The following is a 20,077-nucleotide window of genomic DNA, read 5'->3' as shown; positions in this document are numbered from 1 at the left end:
ATTCTAGCTTGAAAAAACTTTGTTTTGTCCTGGGGGGGGCTAGCCTGTCTAGGGCTGCCTAGAAAAAAAAAAAAGGCAGCTGAGAAGAACTGGCTGGAGATAAAAAGCTCCGCTCCGGCTGGGTCTAATCTCTTTCCACAGCCCAAAAAAAGAGAAAGGCTGTGGCTTACGAATAGACCCTAGCCTACGGAGCTATCCTCCCTGCCCCTTTCTTAGCCAAAAAGGGGTGCTATCTATGATTTTATTTAGATATACAGACCAGATCTCTGAGGAGCTCGGTGGAGCCCTCCTCGGCAACAGGCCACGCCCCCAGGAAGTCCAAATTATTTTTATTTTTTATTACACAAACAACAATGGGAAAAGGAGAGGATGGGGGAAAAAAAAGAAAAAGGCGGGGGGAAGGGAAAACCCATCTTCACATACAATATGTCGTTTAATCACAGGTGCGTCCCTACTAAGTTTATACATCCCGTATCTCTCTATTGTATATTTAATAAGCACCACAATAAGCTAGGGTTTAAAAAACAAAAAACAATAAAATAAAACAAGGGAGAGAGAGAAGAAAAAAAAAAGAAAAAGAAAAAAAGGGGAGGGGGAGGGGGGAGGCCAAAAAGGGGGAAAAAAGGGCCAAGAAGGAATAGAAAAAAAAAATGAAAAAAGAAAAAAACCATCATCACATGCAGCATGTCGTTTGATTACGGTTGTTTTAACATCTACATCTTCAAATAATGTTTACCATCTCAGATATTTCCTCTAATGTAACTAAAGGTCTCATTTTCCTTCTACCATATATATTCAATTAACATTAGCATTGTTTTCCCCCAGAGAATATACTTCTATTCATTGTTAATCTTGCATTTCATACCTTCAAACAGAAATCTTATTCCTTCATTGTTCAACAAGGCATCGCTGCCTATATATACCAGTTTTCATTTGTTCCTCTATTAGAATTGCCTTATCAGCAGCGAAATATCATTATAATAAGTTCTTAACCTTATACATTATATCACCAGACCTTATATTAGTACTTCCTTATATCATTGTTGAATTATTTCACATCATAATTATATCATCATTTACTTTTTCCAATTAAGGCATAAGTGTATCATTTTTCATTTCCAAAATTTTGTTTTTTTCCCCTTAGCCATTGATAAAACAAGTCCCATATCTTATAAAATTGTTCATCCTCTTGCTCTCTAATTTCAAATGTCAATTTACTCATTTCGGCACAGTCCATTATTTTTCGAATGATTTCTTCCTCTTTTGGTATTGTTTCATTTTTCCAGTTTTTTGCAAATACAATTCTGGCTGCTGTTAACACATTTACAATCAAATATTTTAAGTCTTTGTTGTAGGTTTCTGGTAAGATTCCCAATAAAAAGACCTCTGGTTTAAAGTCTATTTGTTTGTGTATCATTTTCTCCAACCACATGTGGATTTTAGTCCAGTATCTTTTGGCTTCAGTGCAAGTCCACCACATGTGGTAGTATGAGCCAGGTATCTGGTGACATTTCCAACACTTTTCTGATTTATTCTTGAACATTCTTGCGATTCTGGTCGGGGGGAATGCCGGACAATTTTCTGTTGCTGCTCTGGCTCTGTGGAATGAGTTACCAACAGAGATCCGGACCCTCCCCACCCTTGCAGCCTTCCAAAAGGCTGTTCCGGCAGGCCTGGGGTTGCTGACTCAAATCAGGTCAACCCCCAATTAACCCAGATGTATGTTGTGTTTTTAAAATGTTTGTATTATTTTGTATTATTTTACATTCTTCCCCTGTATGTTATTTTATTTTATTCATACTTGTAAGCCACCCTGAGTCCCCCCTGGGATTGGGCGGTATATAAACCCATTAAATTGACAATTGATTGATCAGCCATTAGGTTGCAACCTATTGGATTGCAACCTAATTTCTTGCCCTTGTGGGCTACAGGGGGCTATAGGGCAGTGGAAAGGATTTGCTAAGACTATGATTATTTCCACCTGCATCTCTTTCTCTCCAGTAACCCCACCCGCCTCCTCTGCTATTGGGCTTAGCAAGATCTGCAGGCAGGTGGCTCAGTTTCCCCTTCTCTGAAATGGGCCCCTGTGCCCTGCCTAGCTTGCCTTGACGTGGCTCCCCACCTAGTCAGTGCAGGTGTTTCTGGCCGTGACCCGTCAAAACCGCGCCCGATTAAACTGCGTCGCTGACGTCATCAACAGGGCGACAACAGCCAGCGCGGAGAAAGAAGGGCGCTTTAAATAGCGCTTTGAAAGCAAGCCGATTCAAGTTAAGGTAAGGGTTAGGTTTAGGGTTAGGTTAAGGGTTAGGGTTAGGTTTAGGGTTAGGTTTAGGGTTAGGTTTAGGGTTAGGTTTAGGGTTAGGTTAAGGGGGGTTAGGGTTAGGGTTAGGTTAAGGGTTAGGATTAGGGTTAGGTTAAGGGTTAGGGTTAGCGTTAGGATTAGGGTTAGGGTTAGGGTTAGGGTTAGGGTTAGGGTTAGGTTAAGGGTTAGGATTAGGGTTAGGTTAAGGGTTAGGGTTAGGTTTAGGGTTAGGTTAAGGGTTAGGATTAGGGTTAGGTTTAGGGTTAAGTTAAGGGTTAGGTTAAGGGTTAGGTTTAGGGTTAGGTTAAGGGTTAGGATTAGGTTAAGGGTTAGGTTTAGGGTTAGGTTTAGGGTTAGGTTTAGGGTTAGGTTTAGGGGGGTTAGGGTTAGGGTTAGGTTAAGGGTTAGGATTAGGGTTAGGTTAAGGGTTAGGATTAGGGTTAGGTTTAGGGTTAGGTTAAGGGTTAGGATTAGGGTTAGGTTTAGGGTTAAGTTAAGGGTTAGGTTAAGGGTTAGGTTTAGGGTTAGGTTAAGGGTTAGGATTAGGTTTAGGGTTAGGTTAAGGGTTAGGTTAAGGGTTAGGTTTAGGGTTAGGTTTAGGGTTAAGTTAAGGGGGGTTAGGGTTAGGGTTAGGTTAAGGGTTAGGATTAGGGTTAGGTTAAGGGTTAGGGTTAGGGTTAGGTTAAGGGTTAGGATTAGGGTTAGGTTTAGGGTTAGGTTAAGGGTTAGGTTAAGGGTTAGGTTTAGGGTTAAGTTAAGGGTTAGGTTAAGGGTTAGGTTTAGGGTTAGGTTAAGGGTTAGGATTAGGTTTAGGGTTAGGTTAAGGGTTAGGTTTAGGGTTAGGTTAAGGGTTAGGGTTAGGTTTAGGGTTAGGTTTAGGGTTAGGTTTAGGGTTAGGTTTAGGGTTAGGTTAAGGGGGGTTAGGGTTAGGGTTAGGTTAAGGGTTAGGATTAGGGTTAGGTTAAGGGTTAGGGTTAGCGTTAGGATTAGGGTTAGGGTTAGGGTTAGGGTTAGGGTTAGGGTTAGGTTAAGGGTTAGGATTAGGGTTAGGTTAAGGGTTAGGGTTAGGTTTAGGGTTAGGTTAAGGGTTAGGATTAGGGTTAGGTTTAGGGTTAAGTTAAGGGTTAGGTTAAGGGTTAGGTTTAGGGTTAGGTTAAGGGTTAGGATTAGGTTAAGGGTTAGGTTAAGGGTTAGGTTTAGGGTTAGGTTTAGGGTTAGGTTTAGGGGGGTTAGGGTTAGGGTTAGGTTAAGGGTTAGGATTAGGGTTAGGTTAAGGGTTAGGATTAGGGTTAGGTTTAGGGTTAGGTTAAGGGTTAGGATTAGGGTTAGGTTTAGGGTTAAGTTAAGGGTTAGGTTAAGGGTTAGGTTTAGGGTTAGGTTAAGGGTTAGGATTAGGTTTAGGGTTAGGTTAAGGGTTAGGTTAAGGGTTAGGTTTAGGGTTAGGTTAAGGGTTAGGATTAGGGTTAGGTTTAGGGTTAAGTTAAGGGTTAGGTTAAGGGTTAGGTTTAGGGTTAGGTTAAGGGTTAGGATTAGGTTTAGGGTTAGGTTAAGGGTTAGGTTAAGAGTTAGGGTTAGGGTTAGGTTTAGGGTTAGGTTAAGGGTTAGGATTAGGGTTAGGTTTAGGGTTAAGTTAAGGGTTAGGTTAAGGGTTAGGTTTAGGGTTAGGTTAAGGGTTAGGATTAGGTTTAGGGTTAGGTTAAGGGTTAGGTTAAGAGTTAGGGTTAGGGTTAGGTTTAGGGTTAGGTTAAGGGTTAGGATTAGGGTTAGGTTTAGGGTTAAGTTAAGGGTTAGGTTAAGGGTTAGGTTTAGGGTTAGGTTAAGGGTTAGGATTAGGTTTAGGGTTAGGTTAAGGGTTAGGTTAAGGGTTAGGATTAGGGTTAGGTTTAGGGTTAGGTTAAGGGTTAGGATTAGGGTTAGGTTTAGGGTTAAGTTAAGGGTTAGGTTAAGGGTTAGGTTTAGGGTTAGGTTAAGGGTTAGGATTAGGTTTAGGGTTAGGTTAAGGGTTAGGTTAAGGGTTAGGTTTAGGGTTAGGTTTAGGGTTAGGTTTAGGGTTAGGTTTAGGGGGGTTAGGTTTAGGTTTAGGGGTTAATTTTAGGTTTAGGGTTTACAGCGTGCTTCTCTCTCCGCGCTGTTGTCGCCCTGTTGATGACGTCAGCGATGTGGTTTAGTCGGGCGCGGTTTAATCGAGTGCGGTTTTGTGGTGGAACCGTTTCTGCCTCCCACCAGCCTTCCAAGCCGAGGCTGAGGGCTCCTCCGTGTCCTGCAGGGAGCCCGGCTGCTCAGAGGGGCCACCTCAGCTCAGGGGCTCTGGGCTGCCCCGCCCTGAGAGAGGCAGGTGTGGATTCTGAGCAGGAGCCCCAGGTAGGGAGGTTGTTTGGGGGGCCAGGGGGCATTGAGAGGGCAGGCTGCAGGGGTCCTGTCTTGGGACCTGGCTAGGAGAGTCTCAGATCCGCCATCGAATCCCTTCAGCCCTGCTCTGCTTTGCCATAAAATGCAAGGAGGGGGGTGGGAAGATAGGGAGGGGGGATGACGGGAACCAGGGGTGCTATTGAGAGAAGGACACAAGCCCGGGGGTGGAATGCAGAATGCCCATCCAAAGAGATGCCGACAGGTGGGACTGTTGCCAAAACCCCTAATTTGAACCTTTTTGGCCCTCTTGGCAAGAGGAAGGGAAGGCCCGGGAGAAAGGAAAGTGACTGGATTACATGGGAAATAGCAATAGCAGTAGACTTATATACCGCTTCATAGGGCTTTCAGCCCTCTCTAAGCGGTTTACAGAGAGTCAGCATATTGCCCCCAACAATCTGGGTCGTCATTTTACCCACCTCGGAAGGATGGAAGGCTGAGTCAACCCTGAGCCGGTGAGATTTGAACCGCTGAACTGCTGATCTAGCAGTAGCCTGCAGTGCTGCATTTAACCACTGCGCCACCTTGCTATCGGACCTGGCTACCTGAGAGACCGCCTCCTGCCAGTTACCTCCCAGAGACCTATAAGATCGCACAGACTAGGCCTCCTCTGGATTCCATCTGCCGGTCAATGTCGGCTGGCGACTCCCCGGGGGAGGGCCTTCTCTGTATCTGCTCCGGCCCTATGGAACGATCTCCCCGTTGAGATCCGGACCCTTACTACCCTTCCGGCCTTCCGCAAAGCGATTAAGACCTGGCTGTTCCGGCAGGCCTGGGGCTGTTGATTTATCCAGCCCCATCCTAAGCTATATGAATGTTGTGAAATTTTTAATGTTGTTTTTATTTTTTGTATATCCCCCCCCCACACACTTCCTTTTTTACCTGTAAGCCGCCCTGAGTCTCTTTGAGAGTGGGCGGCATACAAGCTAATTAAATAAACAAACAAACAAATAAATAAATAAATAAATAAATAAAATCCTCAGATCTGTCTTGGTGACTCTATAACTGCTGGCCTTTAGTAAAAATACCCCTTCCACAACAAATGGAGTCGAGGGTCTTTCTCTCCTGAGGGTTCAAACGGGGGCCGATCTGGCAGAGAGGCCGATCGTGGAAGAGGTTTTCAGGAAAACAATCTAGGAAAGTATAGACACCAGGTCAGAGGTGGGTTCCTACCCGTTCGCACCTATTCGGTAGAACCGGTTCGTCAAATCTACCGAACCGGTTAGAAGAGGTTCCACCAGTGGACCCAGAAAGCAGGCCACACCTACAGAAGAGCTTCCAAACATTTTTTGAAACCCACCACTGGTCCTTGGAGATGATTATTCTACACTATCATGCTCATATTTATAAAACTCAGGGCCTCTGTGAAAGGTAAGGATGACTACTGCGTTTGTGGTGCAATCAGAACATTGCGTGTGTTGAAGTTGTTTTAACGCAAACCAAAGATGCCTTTTAAAAAACAAGTTTACATCATATTAGTATGCAGGCCAGTGCTGTGTGTGAGGGGATTGGTTCCACCACAAAACCGCACTCGACTAAACCGCGCCCGACAAAACCGCGTCGCTGACATCATCAACAGGGCGACAACAGTGCAGAGACAGAAGCACGCTGTAAACCCTAAACCTAAAATTAACCCCTAAACCTAAACCTAACCCCCCTAAACCTAAACCTAACCCTAACCCTAACCCTTAACCTAACCCTTAACCTAAACCTAACCCTAAACCTAACCCTAACCCTTAATCTAACCCTAAACCTAACCTTTAACCTAACCCTAAACCTAACCCTAAACCTAACCCTAACCCTTAACCTAACCCTAAACCTAACCCTAACCCTTAACCTAACCCTAAACCTAACCCTTAACCTAACCCTAAACCTAACCCTAACCCTTAACCTAACCCTAAACCTAACCCTTAACCTAACCCTAAACCTAACCCTAAACCTAACCCTAAACCTAATCCTTAACCTAACCCTAAACCTAATCCTTAACCTAACCCTAAACCTAACCCCCCTTAACCTAACCCTAAACCTAACCCTTAACCTAACCCTAAACCTAACCCTAAACCTAACCCTAAACCTAATCCTTAACCTAACCCTAAACCTAACCCTTAACCTAACCCTAAACCTAACCCCCCTTAACCTAACCCTAAACCTAACCCTTAACCTAACCCTAAACCTAACCCTAAACCTAACCCTAAACCTAATCCTTAACCTAACCCTAAACCTAACCCTTAACCTAACCCTAAACCTAACCCTTAACCTAACCCTAAACCTAACCCTAAACCTAATCCTTAACCTAACCCTAAACCTAACCCTTAACCTAACCCTAAACCTAACCCTTAACCTAACCCTAAACCTAACCGTTAACCTAACCCTAAACCTAACCCTAACCCTTAACCTAACCCTAAACCTAACCCTAAAGCTAACCCTAAACCTAACCCTAAAGCTAACCCTAAACCTTACCCTTACCTTAAGTTGAATCGGCTTGCTTTCAAAGCGCTATTTAAAGCGCCCTTCTGTCTCCGTGCTGGCTGTTTTCGCCCTGTTGATGACATCAGCGACGCGGTTTAATCGGGCGCGGCTTAGTCGAGTGCGGTTTTGACGGGTCACGGAGGGGATTTAAGGTGGTTCTGGCAAGTGTCGCCGGCATCTTCATATCCGGTCACATGGGCAGCAAGCCACTCCCATCCGGTCACATGGGCGGCAAGCCACTCCCACAAAAGCGGCCACACCCAGAGAGTAGATTCGAACAATTTTCGAAACCCACCACTGCACCAGGTGCACCTGTGTGCATCCAAACACTCCCTTCTTGTGGCCTCACGCTTCCTCCCAGAAGGCTGGGCCTGAGCCTTTGATGCTGGCAGACCCAGGTTAGGCTCAGTTCTGCCTCCATCCTGGGAGCTGACCCTGCTGAGCTGCAATCCTTGAGTCGTCCACACAAGCCGCCCTCTGCCCAGGTCACTGCCCCGTTTCAGACCCCCTTCCCTTCCTCCAGCCCAGAGGGGCTCATGGCCAAGAGGCCCAGTGCCAGCTGTCGGGCAAAACAAACCTGCTCCTAGATCAGTGGGTCTCAACCGTCCTAATGCCGCAACCCTTTAATACAGTTCCTTATGTTGTGTTGACCCCCCCCCCCCCGCAACCATACAATTATTATAGGTTTTCCATATTTTTTTGAAAATATGTGTTTTCCGATGGTCTTAGGCAACCCCTGTGAAAGGGTTGTTTGACACACACCCCCAAAGGTGTCCCGACCCACAGGTTGAGAACCACTGCCCTAGATCTTCTTCCCAGATGCACTGCACTCCAGTATCCATAATCCCCAGCCAGAAGGATGATATGCAAATCAGAGGCGGTTGACAGAAGCCAGGCAGGAAAGAGGAGCTATGAAGGCTGTTTTACCCTATTGAGAACCTGGAGTGTGTGTGTGTGTGTGTGTGTTGCTGCAGATGGTGGCCGAGATCATCAGGGCCAAAGAGGAGCCGTGCGGGTGAAATTGGCCAGGGGGCAAAGCAGAGACTGACCTCCAGTTCCCATCATGGCGATGTTGTCCTGCGGTTTCTTGACAAATGGGACAAATTCTGCAGAAAAGGCTTAGCAGAATCAAGTTTGGCGCCAGGACTGTGAACTAGAACAAGGCGACATTGGAGCTTCCATCCCCTTGGACGCTCTGGGCTTTGCCCCCTCCCACCCTGACGGAGCGGCTGCTCGGGAGTTTCAGGCCACCCCAGACGCTCCCTGAAAAGCACGACGCATGAACTCCCTCCTTGCTGGACAGCTTTATTGGACTCACAGGCTCCGGAGGCTTACCAGGATGGCCTCCTGAGGGGGTCCCTGCAATGTGGCCCAGGTGCAGCCAGCTTTTGCGGTTTCCTCCTCGGGGTGAAGCTAAGGAAAGGCTCCCCTTTGGGCTGCTCTTCAAGGGCTACCCACAAGGCCCACGGACCATGGGTCCAAAGGGTGAGCATGAGCAGAACTGCAATGCACATGCCATGCTCCCCAGCACATAAAAAGGACCCACCATTTCAATGTGGTTGGCAGCCCCTGCGGATGCCTCTGCCATCCACCCATGGTCAGTTCTGGAGGAGGAAGATCCTGGCTGCCACCTGCTTCCTTAGTGGAGGCATCCACCTCTTGGGAAGAAGGCTTCATCCTGGCCCTGGAGCTGGTGGGCAGCATCAGCCGCAGCTGCCAATAGACAGTTTCACTTGGTTCGCCGCCTGCAGTCCAAAGAGATGCGAAGTCTCTCAAGGGCCCCATTGCCACCTTGAAGGAAGAAAGCAGAGATGTTGTCACCAGGAGGGAAAGAAGGTGAGGACGACCCCTCTGGGCAGCTGGGCCGAAGAGGGTGCGCTGCATGTGAAAAGGGTCTGGGGTCCTGGTGGATCGCAGGCTGAACATAAGCTGGGGGGGGGGGCGCTATGAGGTGGCAGCAAGAAAGGCAAGGACAGTTCCGGGCCACATTGACAGAATCAGAAGGTCAAAATCAAAAGACACCTTTGATCTTCTCGGTTCTGCATGGGGAAAACCGCTCCAGAATGCTGCACCCCCATTTCAGGAAGGGTTTGGGTAAATGGGGGGGGGGGGGAGAAAACAAAATAAGCAGAGATGGGGGGGGGGAACGGCCGATTTGCTGAGTCTGGAGAAGGAAGTCTGGGGAAGGGGGGGGGGGGCTGAAGAGGCAGAGATCAAAGCCAGGCACAGAGATTTTGGGCTTCAATTTCCAGGGAGATGATTTTGGCTGGGTATCAGGAAGAATTTCTTAAGGGCAGAAAATGCCCCCCAGTGGGCCCAAGGGAGCTTTGGGGAGAGAAAGAGCAAGAGGCTGCCAGGAGGTTCTCAGGATGGATTTTGCTCTACAGCACCCTGAATGGGGTGGGGGGGGAGAGAAGGGGCCCCAATGAGATCCAGAGTCCTTGTGTCACCTTCCGTAATGTGGAAGGAATCAGAATTCCCAGATCTGCGATGCGGGAGAGGAGTCTGCGCTTTCTCCCTCCCTTCCTGGAGAGGGTCTCTTGGCTTCATTAAGGGGGTTGCGTACCCATTGTGGGAGGGGTCCTCAGGACTGGCTGCCCTCTCGCAGATGAATCTGTACTTTGTTGATGATCTTTCTGACCACAGTTCCCCATTGTGCATGAACGCGTTGTAGTCGTAGTAGCTGTAGTAGTTGTTATATAGAGTTTCACTTCTGGAATGTTTAAAAGACACTTATGAAGAAGCCCCAAAGTCAACATCTTCACAGATTTATTTCTTTCTCTGCTGAATGTGAAACACAAATTCTGCAGCAGCCGAATTCCCCAAGTGGACTAAAGCTACCAGCAGGTAAAGACGCCAGAGATGGCGGCAAGAGAGTTTCTCTGCCAAGGAACTGCCAAGACCCAAATGGGGATCTTCGTGCCATGCAAACACGGGACTTGTGTTAAAAGGTGTGCAACAACAGCCCTCTCCGTGGGCACGGGGCTTCCCTTCAGATGTGACAAGCTTTTCACTTTTGTGCTGCCTTTGAGCCGCTCTTGACACCTCCCTCTGCTGCAGTTTCAGAGGGGCCCTGGCCTCCCCCTTCCCAGTGCTGAAAGGGGGCACCCACTTCAGGTCACCTGAAGCAAGACTACGTCTCCCCGTTCCCAGTCTGAGGCCTTGAACCAGTGCAGCAAACTGGCTCTCGCCTGGGAAATAAAGGTAAAAGTTTGCCCCATCTGGCTCCAGGGGGCGATGTTCCTTGCTGTTTCTTGGCCGAGGGAGCCAGCATTGTCCAAAGACATTTCCGTGGTCATTGGCCAGCATGGCTGTCGCCTTGAGGCCCATGGAACGCTCCTCAGAGTCTCACTTGCTTGGGGGTGTCAACCCTGACATTGTCACAGGAATGGCACCTATTTATCTAGTTGCATTTTCATGCTTTCAAATGGTTAGGTGGGCAGGAGCTGGGCAAGAGTGGGAACTCACCCTGCCTCATGGCGCTCGGGCATTGAACCCAGGCTGCCACCTTCCCCCTGACAAGCTCAGTGGCTTTAACCACTGAGCTGCTGGGCCCCCATCACCTGGGAAATAGAGCAATGGAAAAACACAGTAAACAAGTTAAACAAGGAGGGAGCAAAGGGCCTTTCATGGGTCCCAGAGAGATCGGGGGCACTGACAGCTGTTGAGGTCCTCCTTGCGAAAGAAATAGAAGATAAGAAACGACAGGAGAAAAATGCACCAAGGAAGAGCAGTCGAGCAGTTGGAATACCTCTCGGTTCATAAAACAGGCCAAACTCGGCATCTTCCAGGCGATGCAGATAAAACAACCCGCCCTCAATCCCTCCAAAGCAGCCTAGGAAGGAGCCCGGAACCAGGAAATGCAAACCTGGGCTGGGTGGTCCGGGGGGGGGGGTGTATGGAAGGGGTCGGGGGGGGGTTAAAAGTCTCCCTGCAGAGCTGCCTCCACACCTTCACTCCCAGCAGCCGAGCACTTCTGCCAGAGACCTGGAGGGAGAGCCAGGATCTCCAGTAGGCAGAGTGACTGCCTGCTTCCCCAGAGCAGCCTCCTCCACCACTCACCCTTTGTAGAGGGAACCGTCCACCCACTTCCAGACCTTTTTGTCTTTCTGAAGTCCGACCCAGAACGAATTTGAACGCGAGGAACTCTAGAAAGGAGTAAAAGTAATAAACTGGTAGCCAGCAGGGGTTTGTTAAAAACAGATCATGCCAAACCAATCTTTATTTCATTCTTCAACGTAGTGACTGAATTAGCAGACCAGAGAAATGCTGTGGACATAATATAGTTATGTAGTTTCTGTAGCTGCTCCGGCTCTGTGGAATGAGTTACCAGCAGAAATCCGGACCCTTCCCACTCTCGTGGCCTTCCAAAAAGCCACCAAAACCTGGCTGTTTCGACAGGCCTGGGGTTGCTGATTTTCTTTTTTTTTATTTTTTATTTTTTATTACACAGACAACAATGGGGAAGGGAGAAGATGGGGAAAAAAAAAAGAAAAAGGGGGAGGGGAAACCCATCTTCACATACAATATGTCGTTTGATCACAGGTGCATGATTGCTGATTTCCAAATCAGGTCCAACCCCCAGTTTAACCCTAATGTATGTTGTGTTTTTGAATTGTTTTTTTTTTTTGTTCTTTCCCCTATTTGTCATTTTATTTTTATCTTGTATTTGTAAGCCGCCCGGAGTCCTTCGGGATTGGGCGGCATATAAACTCATTAAATTACAAATTACAAGTCAACCAAGAAGACCACAACCTACTTCTTGGTAAGCTAGAAAAATGGGTTCCACCACAAAACCGCGGACGACAAAATCGCGGTCGACGAAAGCGCGTATGTGACGTCATCACAGCGCGACGAAAAAGATCGAAAAATGTAAAAATAAAGCGAAAACCTTACCGTAACCCCCCCAAACCTAACCCTAAACCTAACCCTAAACCTAACCCTTAACCTAACCCTAAACCTAACCCTTAACCTAACCCTTAACCTAACAAAAAACCTAACGCTAACCCTTAACCTAACCCTTAACCTAACAAAAAACCTAACGCTAACCCTTAACCTAACGCTAAACGTAACACTAACGCTCTAAACCTAACCCTAACCCTTAACCTAACCCTAACCCTTAACCTAACCCTTACCTTTATGTGAATCGGCTTGCTGTAATTTAATTTTTATTTCAATTTTTCGATCTTTTTCGTCACGTTGTGATGACGTCACATACGCGATTTCGTCGACCGCGCTTTTGTGGAACGCGGTTTTGACGGGTCACGAGAAAAATGGGGGATAGACAGCATCACCACCAGGTGGATTCGTAACTGGCTGACAAATCGTACTCAATGGGTAGTCCTTAATGGTACTACGTCTACATGGAGGGAAGTAAGCAGTACCAAAAGGCCCAGCACTCAATATCTCCATAAGTGACTTAGATGAGGGAATAGAAGGGGAACTTGCCAAATAGAGCCGAGGTGGCGCAGTGGTTAAATGCAGCACTGCAGGCTACTGCTAGATCAGCAGTTCAGCGGTTCAAATCTCACCGGCTCAGGGTTGACTCAGCCTTCCATCCTTCCGAGGTGGGTAAAATGAGGACCCAGATTGTTGGGGGCAATATGCTGACTCTCTGTAAACCGCTTAGAGAGGGCTGAAAGCCCTATGAAGCGGTATATAAGTCTACTGCTATTGCTGCTATTGCTATAAATTTGCGGATGATACCAAGCTGGCACGAATAGCCAACATCCTAAATGATAGGCTGAAGATCCAGATGGATCTTGACAAACGTGAACTCTACAAGGTTTGAAGAGGCAAAATTTCTGCTCATACATTCTAAGCATAAGTTGGTGCTGCTCCGTTGAGACTGGGGGTGTGAGGGGGGGGGATGTCCTTATGCCGAATCTTATGGAGGGAACACATCCCCCCCTGAGGCTCTTTGCTCCGCCTTTCCTCACCTGGGTGAATGCTTCACCCACGGCCTCCCAGAGCTCTCGCACCGACCAGGGCTCCTGGAGGACCAGCAGCTGCGAAGACTTCTTCTCACAGGCCAACTTGCTCTGCCACCACGGCTCCCAATTTTCCGACGCCCACAGGCACTTCCAGCGGAACAGTGTCCATCCGTCGGGGCAGCACCCTAGAGGGAAGGTTTGGAGGGGTGAGTGGTGTCCGCTGGAGATTCCTCGGGTCCGCTCCACCCAGGGCCACTGGAGGCCAAAAGGGGAGGAGGACTGGGGAAGGGTCAGCGCTGCTCTCACTCCATCCCGCTGCTCTGAGCTGCCATCGAAGCAGCTGTAAGTTGGCCAGGGGTGCGGGGGTGCAACCAGCATCTCCGGGGAGTCCCGTGACGAGGAGGCGGCATTTGCAACAGCTTAAGAGGAAGCTGGTCACGCTCTTGTTCCCCTGGTCCAGGCTGAGGAACCGATACTTTGGGGACGGGGTGTAAGATGCTCAGTGACGCCAGGCTCAGAATCTGGGGGCTGCTCATGCCAGGAAGTTACCAAATGTGGAGAAGCAAGCCCCCATCCCCACCCCATATGTGGGATTTGCCCACCCAGACCTCGCCTCCTGCTCAGGGGAGCCCCCCAAGGTCCCCAACCACGCAGGCTCTTCCAATGGCAGGAAGAGGGGAGCCCAGACAGAGCCCAGATCCTACCAATCTTCCGGCAGGAGGAGGCCTGGCTGAGGTTGATCTCCAGGCTGGCCCGCTCCCTCTGCAGGAGAGCCAGGCTGTGGTTGGCCTGGCCCAGCAGGAGTTCCTGGTGCTGCAGCTGCCGCCAAGTCTGGTTCTTGGCCGCCTGGCTCTGCCAAAGGGCCTCCGTGGTGGAATTGAGCTCTTTCTTGGTGGAGTTGAGTTCCTTCTTGGTGGAGTTGAGTTCCTTCTGGGTGGAGTTGAGCTCCTGCTCGGTCAGGCGCAGCCGGTGCCGGCTCTTCTCCAGGCTGGCTTGCAGGTGCTGGGTTCTTTCTCCCAGGAAGAGGCTCTTGGCCGCGTGGTCGCGAGATACTTGCTGGAGCTGCCGGGAGGCCTGCATGTCTGGAGGGAAAGTGGGCGCGGGTGAAGATCTCGTCTCCGGGATCCTGGGCTGCCAGGTGGGAGACAGTTCTCAGGTCAGCAGCCCTGGCTCTCCCGGTGGTGGTGCCTCCTCTGTGGCGATGAGCAGGAGCTGAGTGTCCTCAGAGCAGCAGTCCCGCACAGGCAGAGGCTGCCCCACAGCCTCCCATAGTGGGGCTACCCTTGGCTTGCGTGGGGACCTGCCCTCCCTCAAGTGCAGAGGGAGACACGATGACACCTCCAGGAGACCCTTCTTCTCTCCCCACCCAAGAATCTGGGCGTCTGCCCACTTGTTCCCCGGAGACTGCCGGGGTGCCGGTTTGTGCGTAAAGCAGCTGCTACTCACACTGGACGCCAAGCGTGATGTTGGTGGCCAGAAGGAAGAGGCAGAGGGCCAGGGCTCCCAGCATTGGGCGGGTTGTCACTGAAAGAAAAGTCCAGATCCTTCTTAGTGCAATGCCCCCCGCCCCCCCCCCCCCCGGCTCGGAAAATTGTTTCTTCCATAATGTGGAATAGAGGAGGGATCACCTGGTGTCTTATTAAAACAGTTGCTGCTGTTATCCCGCAGCTGAGTAAAGCTGGAATAACGTCCAGTGACATAAAAAATAATAAATCTGCAAACTTTTCTCCAAAATCTGCCCCCCCCTTTTTCGTGTAAATGTGTTTTATTTTCCATTTTCGTATAGTCACACATATACTGTACAGAACCGGGGCCATATAACATTAAACAATAAACACAGCCATTCCTCTTGTCGACAACGGTTCCACCACAAAACCGCGGAGGACAAAATCGCGCTCGACGAAAGCGCGCATTTGACGTCATCACAGCGCGATGAAAACATCGCGCTGTGATCGAAAAATGTAAAAATAAAGCGAAAACCTTACCCTAACCCCCCCAAACCTAACCCTAAAGCTAACCCTAAACCTAACCCTTAACCTAACCCTAAATCTAACCCTAAACGTAACCCTTAACCTAACGCTAAACCTAACGCTAACCCTTAACCTAACGCTAAACGTAACCCTAACGCTCTAAACCTAACCCTAACCCTTAACCTAACCCTAACCCTAACCCTTACCTTTATGTGAATCGGCTTGCTTTAATTTTAATTTTATTTCAATTTTTAATTTTTAATTTTTTTCGTCACGCTGTGATGACGTCAAATGCGCGCTTTCGTCGAGCGCGATTTTGTCCTCCGCGGTTTTGACGGGTCACGGTCGACAATACCCCCCAAAATAGAAACCCAATGTACCTCTTCGACCCTCCATACACCCTTTCTTTCACCCCCCTTCAACTTTCTCTCTTCCCACCATCATTCCCCTCTACCCTACTTCCCCTCCCCCTCTACCACTCCTCTCTCCCAGTACACTCCCTCCCTTCCTTCTCATCCTCCCTCCAATCCTCTCTCCCACCCACCCCTTTTTCTTTGTATCTCCTTTCTCCCCTTTTCTGTCGCAAACACTTTCTCCATTTCCCTCTGCTGTCTCTAGCCCCCCACCACCACCACTTGCACACCTAAACTGGACCAGCTCCAGAATAATGCCCACTTCAAACACGGCTGTGTTTCCGCTGCCAAAATAGCCTTTTTGTCCTGTCCCAAGCAGAACAATGCAAAGTGTTGACTTTAAAAAAAGTTCATCTAAGAAGCGGGAGGTGAGAAACGAAACGGGAGCTCTTCCCTCCCCATCAGTGAGAGGGTTGAGGGTCTCCGCATCCCCCCCACCCCCACAGCAGCTTCTCTTTACAAAGGCTTTTTCCTTCTCTCACTTGCTCAAAAGGAAGGAATTGGCTCCTTCAAATTTCTCACCCTCATCCCCAAAATAGGAAAAATACCTTCGCCTTTCTATTATCCAGGCTCCCTTTTTCTTTCTCTCTTTCTAGCCCACCCAATGATTCAGTTTTTGGGTATCAGAGAGGTTGCCACAAAGAGGGTGTGGGCAACCTATTCTCCAAAGCACCAGAGGGCAGGAGAAGCAGCCACGGATGGAAACTAACCAAGGGGAGAAGCAACCTAGAACCAAGGAGAAGTTTCCTAATGGTTAGGACAATTAATCAGAGAACAGTTTGCCTTCAGAAGTTGTGGGTGCTTCATCACTGGAGGTTTTCAAGAAGAGACTGGACCTCCACCTGTCTGAAAGGGTACAAGGCAGGGGTGTCAAACTGAAGGGGCCTGGATCTGACTCGTGGGGTACTTAGATCTGGTCTGCGGGTACTGACTTTACAGTGGTAGAGACCAATTTGATTCTGCACCTGATAACTGCAGCAAGACTGTTGGTGGCGCAATATTGGAAGAAGGAAGACTTGCCTACAATCCAAGAATGGACATTGAAAGTCACAAACTTAGCCGAGATGGCTAAAATATCTGCATATCTTAAAGATCATTCAAATGAGAGATATAAACGAGACTGGAAAAAATGGATTGACTATATACAAAATAAATACGGGACTAAGAAATTCCAGTTAGCCTATGCTTAAGATCAGAAATGATTTAAACTGTTAAAAGTCAGTTCAGTAAGAAGAAGCTAAGGTCAATCTAGAATGTCATTAATTTCTTTATTTCTTTTTTCTCAATAGATTTTAGACTGTGTTAGTTAAAAATCCATACCGTGTACGGGTTCTGGGAAGTCGGGGGGGGGGGAAGGAGGAGGGGGGGTGGAGGGAGGGAGGGGCACACACAACAAAAAAAATGTACTTCAATGTCTTAATGATTGACAAATGATGACATATTTGTGTTTTTTTTTTTTTTTAAAGAAAAATAAAAAAGTTCTGTTTTAGATCTGGTCTGCGGGGCTGCCCCGGAAACAGCAAAGGACCAGCCCGCAGTGCTTCTGCCATTGCAAATGGGCTCCCATTCACCCGGCCCTCCCGAGCTCCGTTTTCACTGGCAGAGGGTTGCAGGAGGCCATGGCAGCCGGAAACGGAGCTCGGGAGCCTGTTTGGGCCACCACAGGCGCCCACCCTGGCCACACCTGTTGTTGAACTGGCCACACACCCTGCCCACCCCCCGAGGTCAAACAGAACCCTGATGTGGCCCTCCATGAAATCGAGTTTGACACCCCTGGTCTAGAATCTCCTGCTTGAACAGGGGGTTGGACTAGAAGACCTCCAAGCTCCCTTCCAATTCTATTCCAATTGATTGATGCTCGAATAAAGTTTGGCTAGTTTTCCTCAACAATTTGATCCTTTCTTTGATGAACAAAATTGCAGAGGGTTATTGAATTAAATCTTTCTTTCACCTTTCATGTGAGCGCTCTCTCTCTCTCTATCTTTCTCTCTCTCCCTACCCCCTTCCCCCTCTCCTTTCCCCGGCTTTTCCTCTTTCGGTCCTTGCTGGTGGCTCCTTTTTCTCAGGTGAAGTGAGCGTGTGGCTTAGCCTTGGAGAGAGGAACCAGTTGGGCATGTGCCAGCTGCAGCCTCGTGCCAGCTGTCCAGGCATAGGCAGGAGAGGCTTCTGCCAGCCTGGAGCTTGGGGGGGGGGGGCACAGCTACTCACCTGGTCTCCAGCGATGACAGAAGGTGGCCCAGCAGGGCAGTTCTGGGGTGTTCTTCAGGGTGTCACCCTCTGCCGCCTCTTTCTCCAGGCCAAGGGGTACCTGGAGGTTCTCATAGGTGAGCTCCCCCTCATTGGGCTCTGGAAGACAAAGGGGGTCAGGAAGGAGGGGATGGAGGGGAGCCTGGAAGGACCCTAACCAGGCTGACCCTTACCTTCCCCATGGCTCTTCTCTGGAGGGCTTCTTGCAAAGCGCAGGTCAGCGTAGGTGATACCCCCAGCCATCCGGCTGCCCCCAAGGCAGCCCCGGAGCGGCCGAAAAGGAGGAACTGCAGGGCAACAAGAGGCGTCTGCTCAATGCTCTCCTGGGGAGGCAGAAAGCAGAAGTGGCTCTCTGGTGGGTGGGGAGCAGCTGGCTAAGCCCAGCCCCAAATTCCCGCAACTCTGGCCCTGTGGGGAGCCCCAAAGCTCCGTCTCCAGGGACTGAACTGCTGCCTCTGTGGACTTTCCCAGCCCAGCGAGACACGAGCGCTCGGCTTCCCCCCACTGAATGGCCCATCCCTGCAGCCTCCCAGGTGAGCCAGAGGTTCTGGGAGGGGAATCGCTTGGTTCTGCAGTGCCGTTGCTAGCTCTTAGTGACCACATCGACCTTCTCCGAGACCACCGTCCCTCCCTGGTCCTCCAGTCTCCCCCAGGGCGCTTCCATTGTCCTTCCCCCGGGCTGCTGGCCCCCCTTCCTTCCACTTTTCCCAGCCTCAGAGCCCTCTCTAGGGATCTGGGTCTTTGCAAAATGGGTCTCAAGTCATAGTTTAACTATGGCATCCCAGGGATTGCCAGGCAGAACTCTGATCTTCGGAGCGAGCTGATCCAGGGGTTTCCCAGGCCCCTCCTTGACGGCCCTTCATGATGTTTGTAGGTGGAGGCAATCAGGATAGCTGAGAACCTTCTCCTTCAGGCTTTTCCTGCCAGCTTCTCGCCTGCAGCGAATTCCTTGGCTGCCCGATTCCTTCACAATCACCCCTGCAGGATCTTCTATGGCTGGTTCTAAGGCTGTTACTGGAAGTTGCATCTCGGTCCCGTTTTTACTCTGCTCCATGCAGCCATCAGAATGACAGCATCATGAGCAAATACAGGGTATAAACATTTAACAACCATAAACTAAACTAAACTAACTTTAGCATCATCCCTCGCTTGTACTTTTAACTCCCCTTTTGTAAAGCTAACTTTAGGTAAGTTGTAACATTCCCTGTTGATTCATTCATAAGCTATCTGGAGTTTCTTAGTCCCATATTTACTTTGAATGTAATCAATCCATCTTCTCCATTCCAGCTTGTATTTCTCATCTGAATAGTCCTTGAAGTATGCTGATATTTTAGCCATCTCTGCTAAGTTTGTTACTTTTAACGTCCATTCTTGAATAGTAGGCAATTCTTCCTTCTTCCAGTACTGCGCCACCAACACTCTTGCTGCCGTTGTTAAGTTCAGAATCAAATTGGTCTCTATAAGTGTATAGTCTGTAATTATATCTAATTATACAATTTTTCTTGCTCCAGTTTTAAATCATGGCACTCTTGCTCCAGTCCAGTTCCCCTCCATCTCCCTTCTGCACCTGGGTGGAATAGGTTAGGGGAGAGTTTTCAGCCGTGTCTTTTTTGCTCTCTTAAAAGGAAGGCATCCTCAGAGGGTCTTCTGCCCCCCCCCATCACATTACCCTCAAAAGGAAGGGTGCAGTGTAGCTCAAACTCCAGAAACAATCGGCATTCTCTGCCCTGCTGCCCCCACCCTCTGCTATCAAGGATGATGAAAAGTGCTTGGTGGCGAGGGGAGGAGGAATAGGAAAGAAGAAAGATGGGTAGAGAGGGATGGGAGAGAGAGTGGGGGGGGGGGAAGGCGAAAAGGAAGGGGGGAGTGGATGGGGAGAGAGGAGTGGTAGAGGGCGAGGGGAAGTAGGGTAGAGGGGGATGATGGAGGGAAGATAGAAAGTTGGAGGGTGGTGGAAGAAAGAGGTGTATGGAGAATGGAAGAGGTATATTGGGCTTTTAATTTCTGGGGCACTGTCGACAAGAGGAATTGATGCAATTATTGTTTAATACTGTATGGTGTATACATGTGAGTGTATGAAAATGAAAATAAAATATATTAAAACAAAAAAATAAAATAAACGAAAAGTGCTTGGTGTCAGAAGTGGGATTCAGCTGGTTCTGACCAATTCTAGTGAACCACTAGTGGAAAATTTGAGTAAGTAGTTCAGAGAACCAGCAAATACCACCTCTGGCTGACCCCAGAGTGGGGAGGGAATGGGGATTTTGCAGTATCCTTTCCCTGCCATGCCCACCACGCCACGTCCACAGAACCGGTAATAAAAAAAAATTTGAATCC

General features: G+C 48.9%; 1 protein-coding gene across 1 annotated transcript; it reads right to left on the bottom strand.

The window, feature by feature from the left end:
- Positions 1 to 8,468: 8,468 nt before the first annotated feature.
- On the bottom strand, positions 8,469 to 18,878 carry LOC116523652 (B-cell differentiation antigen CD72-like). Its single transcript, XM_032238780.1, has 8 exons — positions 17,914 to 18,878; positions 17,702 to 17,839; positions 14,557 to 14,634; positions 13,815 to 14,192; positions 13,117 to 13,295; positions 11,240 to 11,325; positions 9,744 to 9,890; positions 8,469 to 8,968 (listed from the first exon to the last, which is right to left on the bottom strand). Exons 1-8 carry the CDS (start codon positions 17,981 to 17,983, stop codon positions 8,950 to 8,952), a joined length of 1,095 nt encoding a protein of 364 aa, XP_032094671.1. The 5' UTR covers positions 17,984 to 18,878; the 3' UTR covers positions 8,469 to 8,949.
- Between the last annotated feature and the right edge of the window lie 1,199 nt (positions 18,879 to 20,077).

The sequence above is a fragment of the Thamnophis elegans genome, unplaced genomic scaffold (assembly GCF_009769535.1).
Source record: "Thamnophis elegans isolate rThaEle1 unplaced genomic scaffold, rThaEle1.pri scaffold_85_arrow_ctg1, whole genome shotgun sequence".
NCBI lineage: Eukaryota > Metazoa > Chordata > Lepidosauria > Squamata > Colubridae > Thamnophis > Thamnophis elegans.
Note: the sequence above shows the minus strand (reverse complement) of the source record. Positions and strands in the feature narration are given on the sequence as shown.

What these genes read in the sequence shown, in the direction of transcription:
- LOC116523652 (XM_032238780.1), bottom strand. Translation starts at nt 17,983, where the DNA reads ATGGCTGGGGGTATCACCTACGCTGACCTGCGCTTTGCAAGAAGCCCT. An exon ending in CTGTCATCGCTGGAGACCAG is followed by an intron (nt 14,635 to 17,701) that starts GTGAGTAGCTGT and finishes CTTTTCTTTCAG; the next exon opens with TGACAACCCGCCCAATGCTG. An exon ending in TGGGTGAAGCATTCACCCAG is followed by an intron (nt 11,326 to 13,116) that starts GTGAGGAAAGGC and finishes ACTCCTTTCTAG; the next exon opens with AGTTCCTCGCGTTCAAATTC.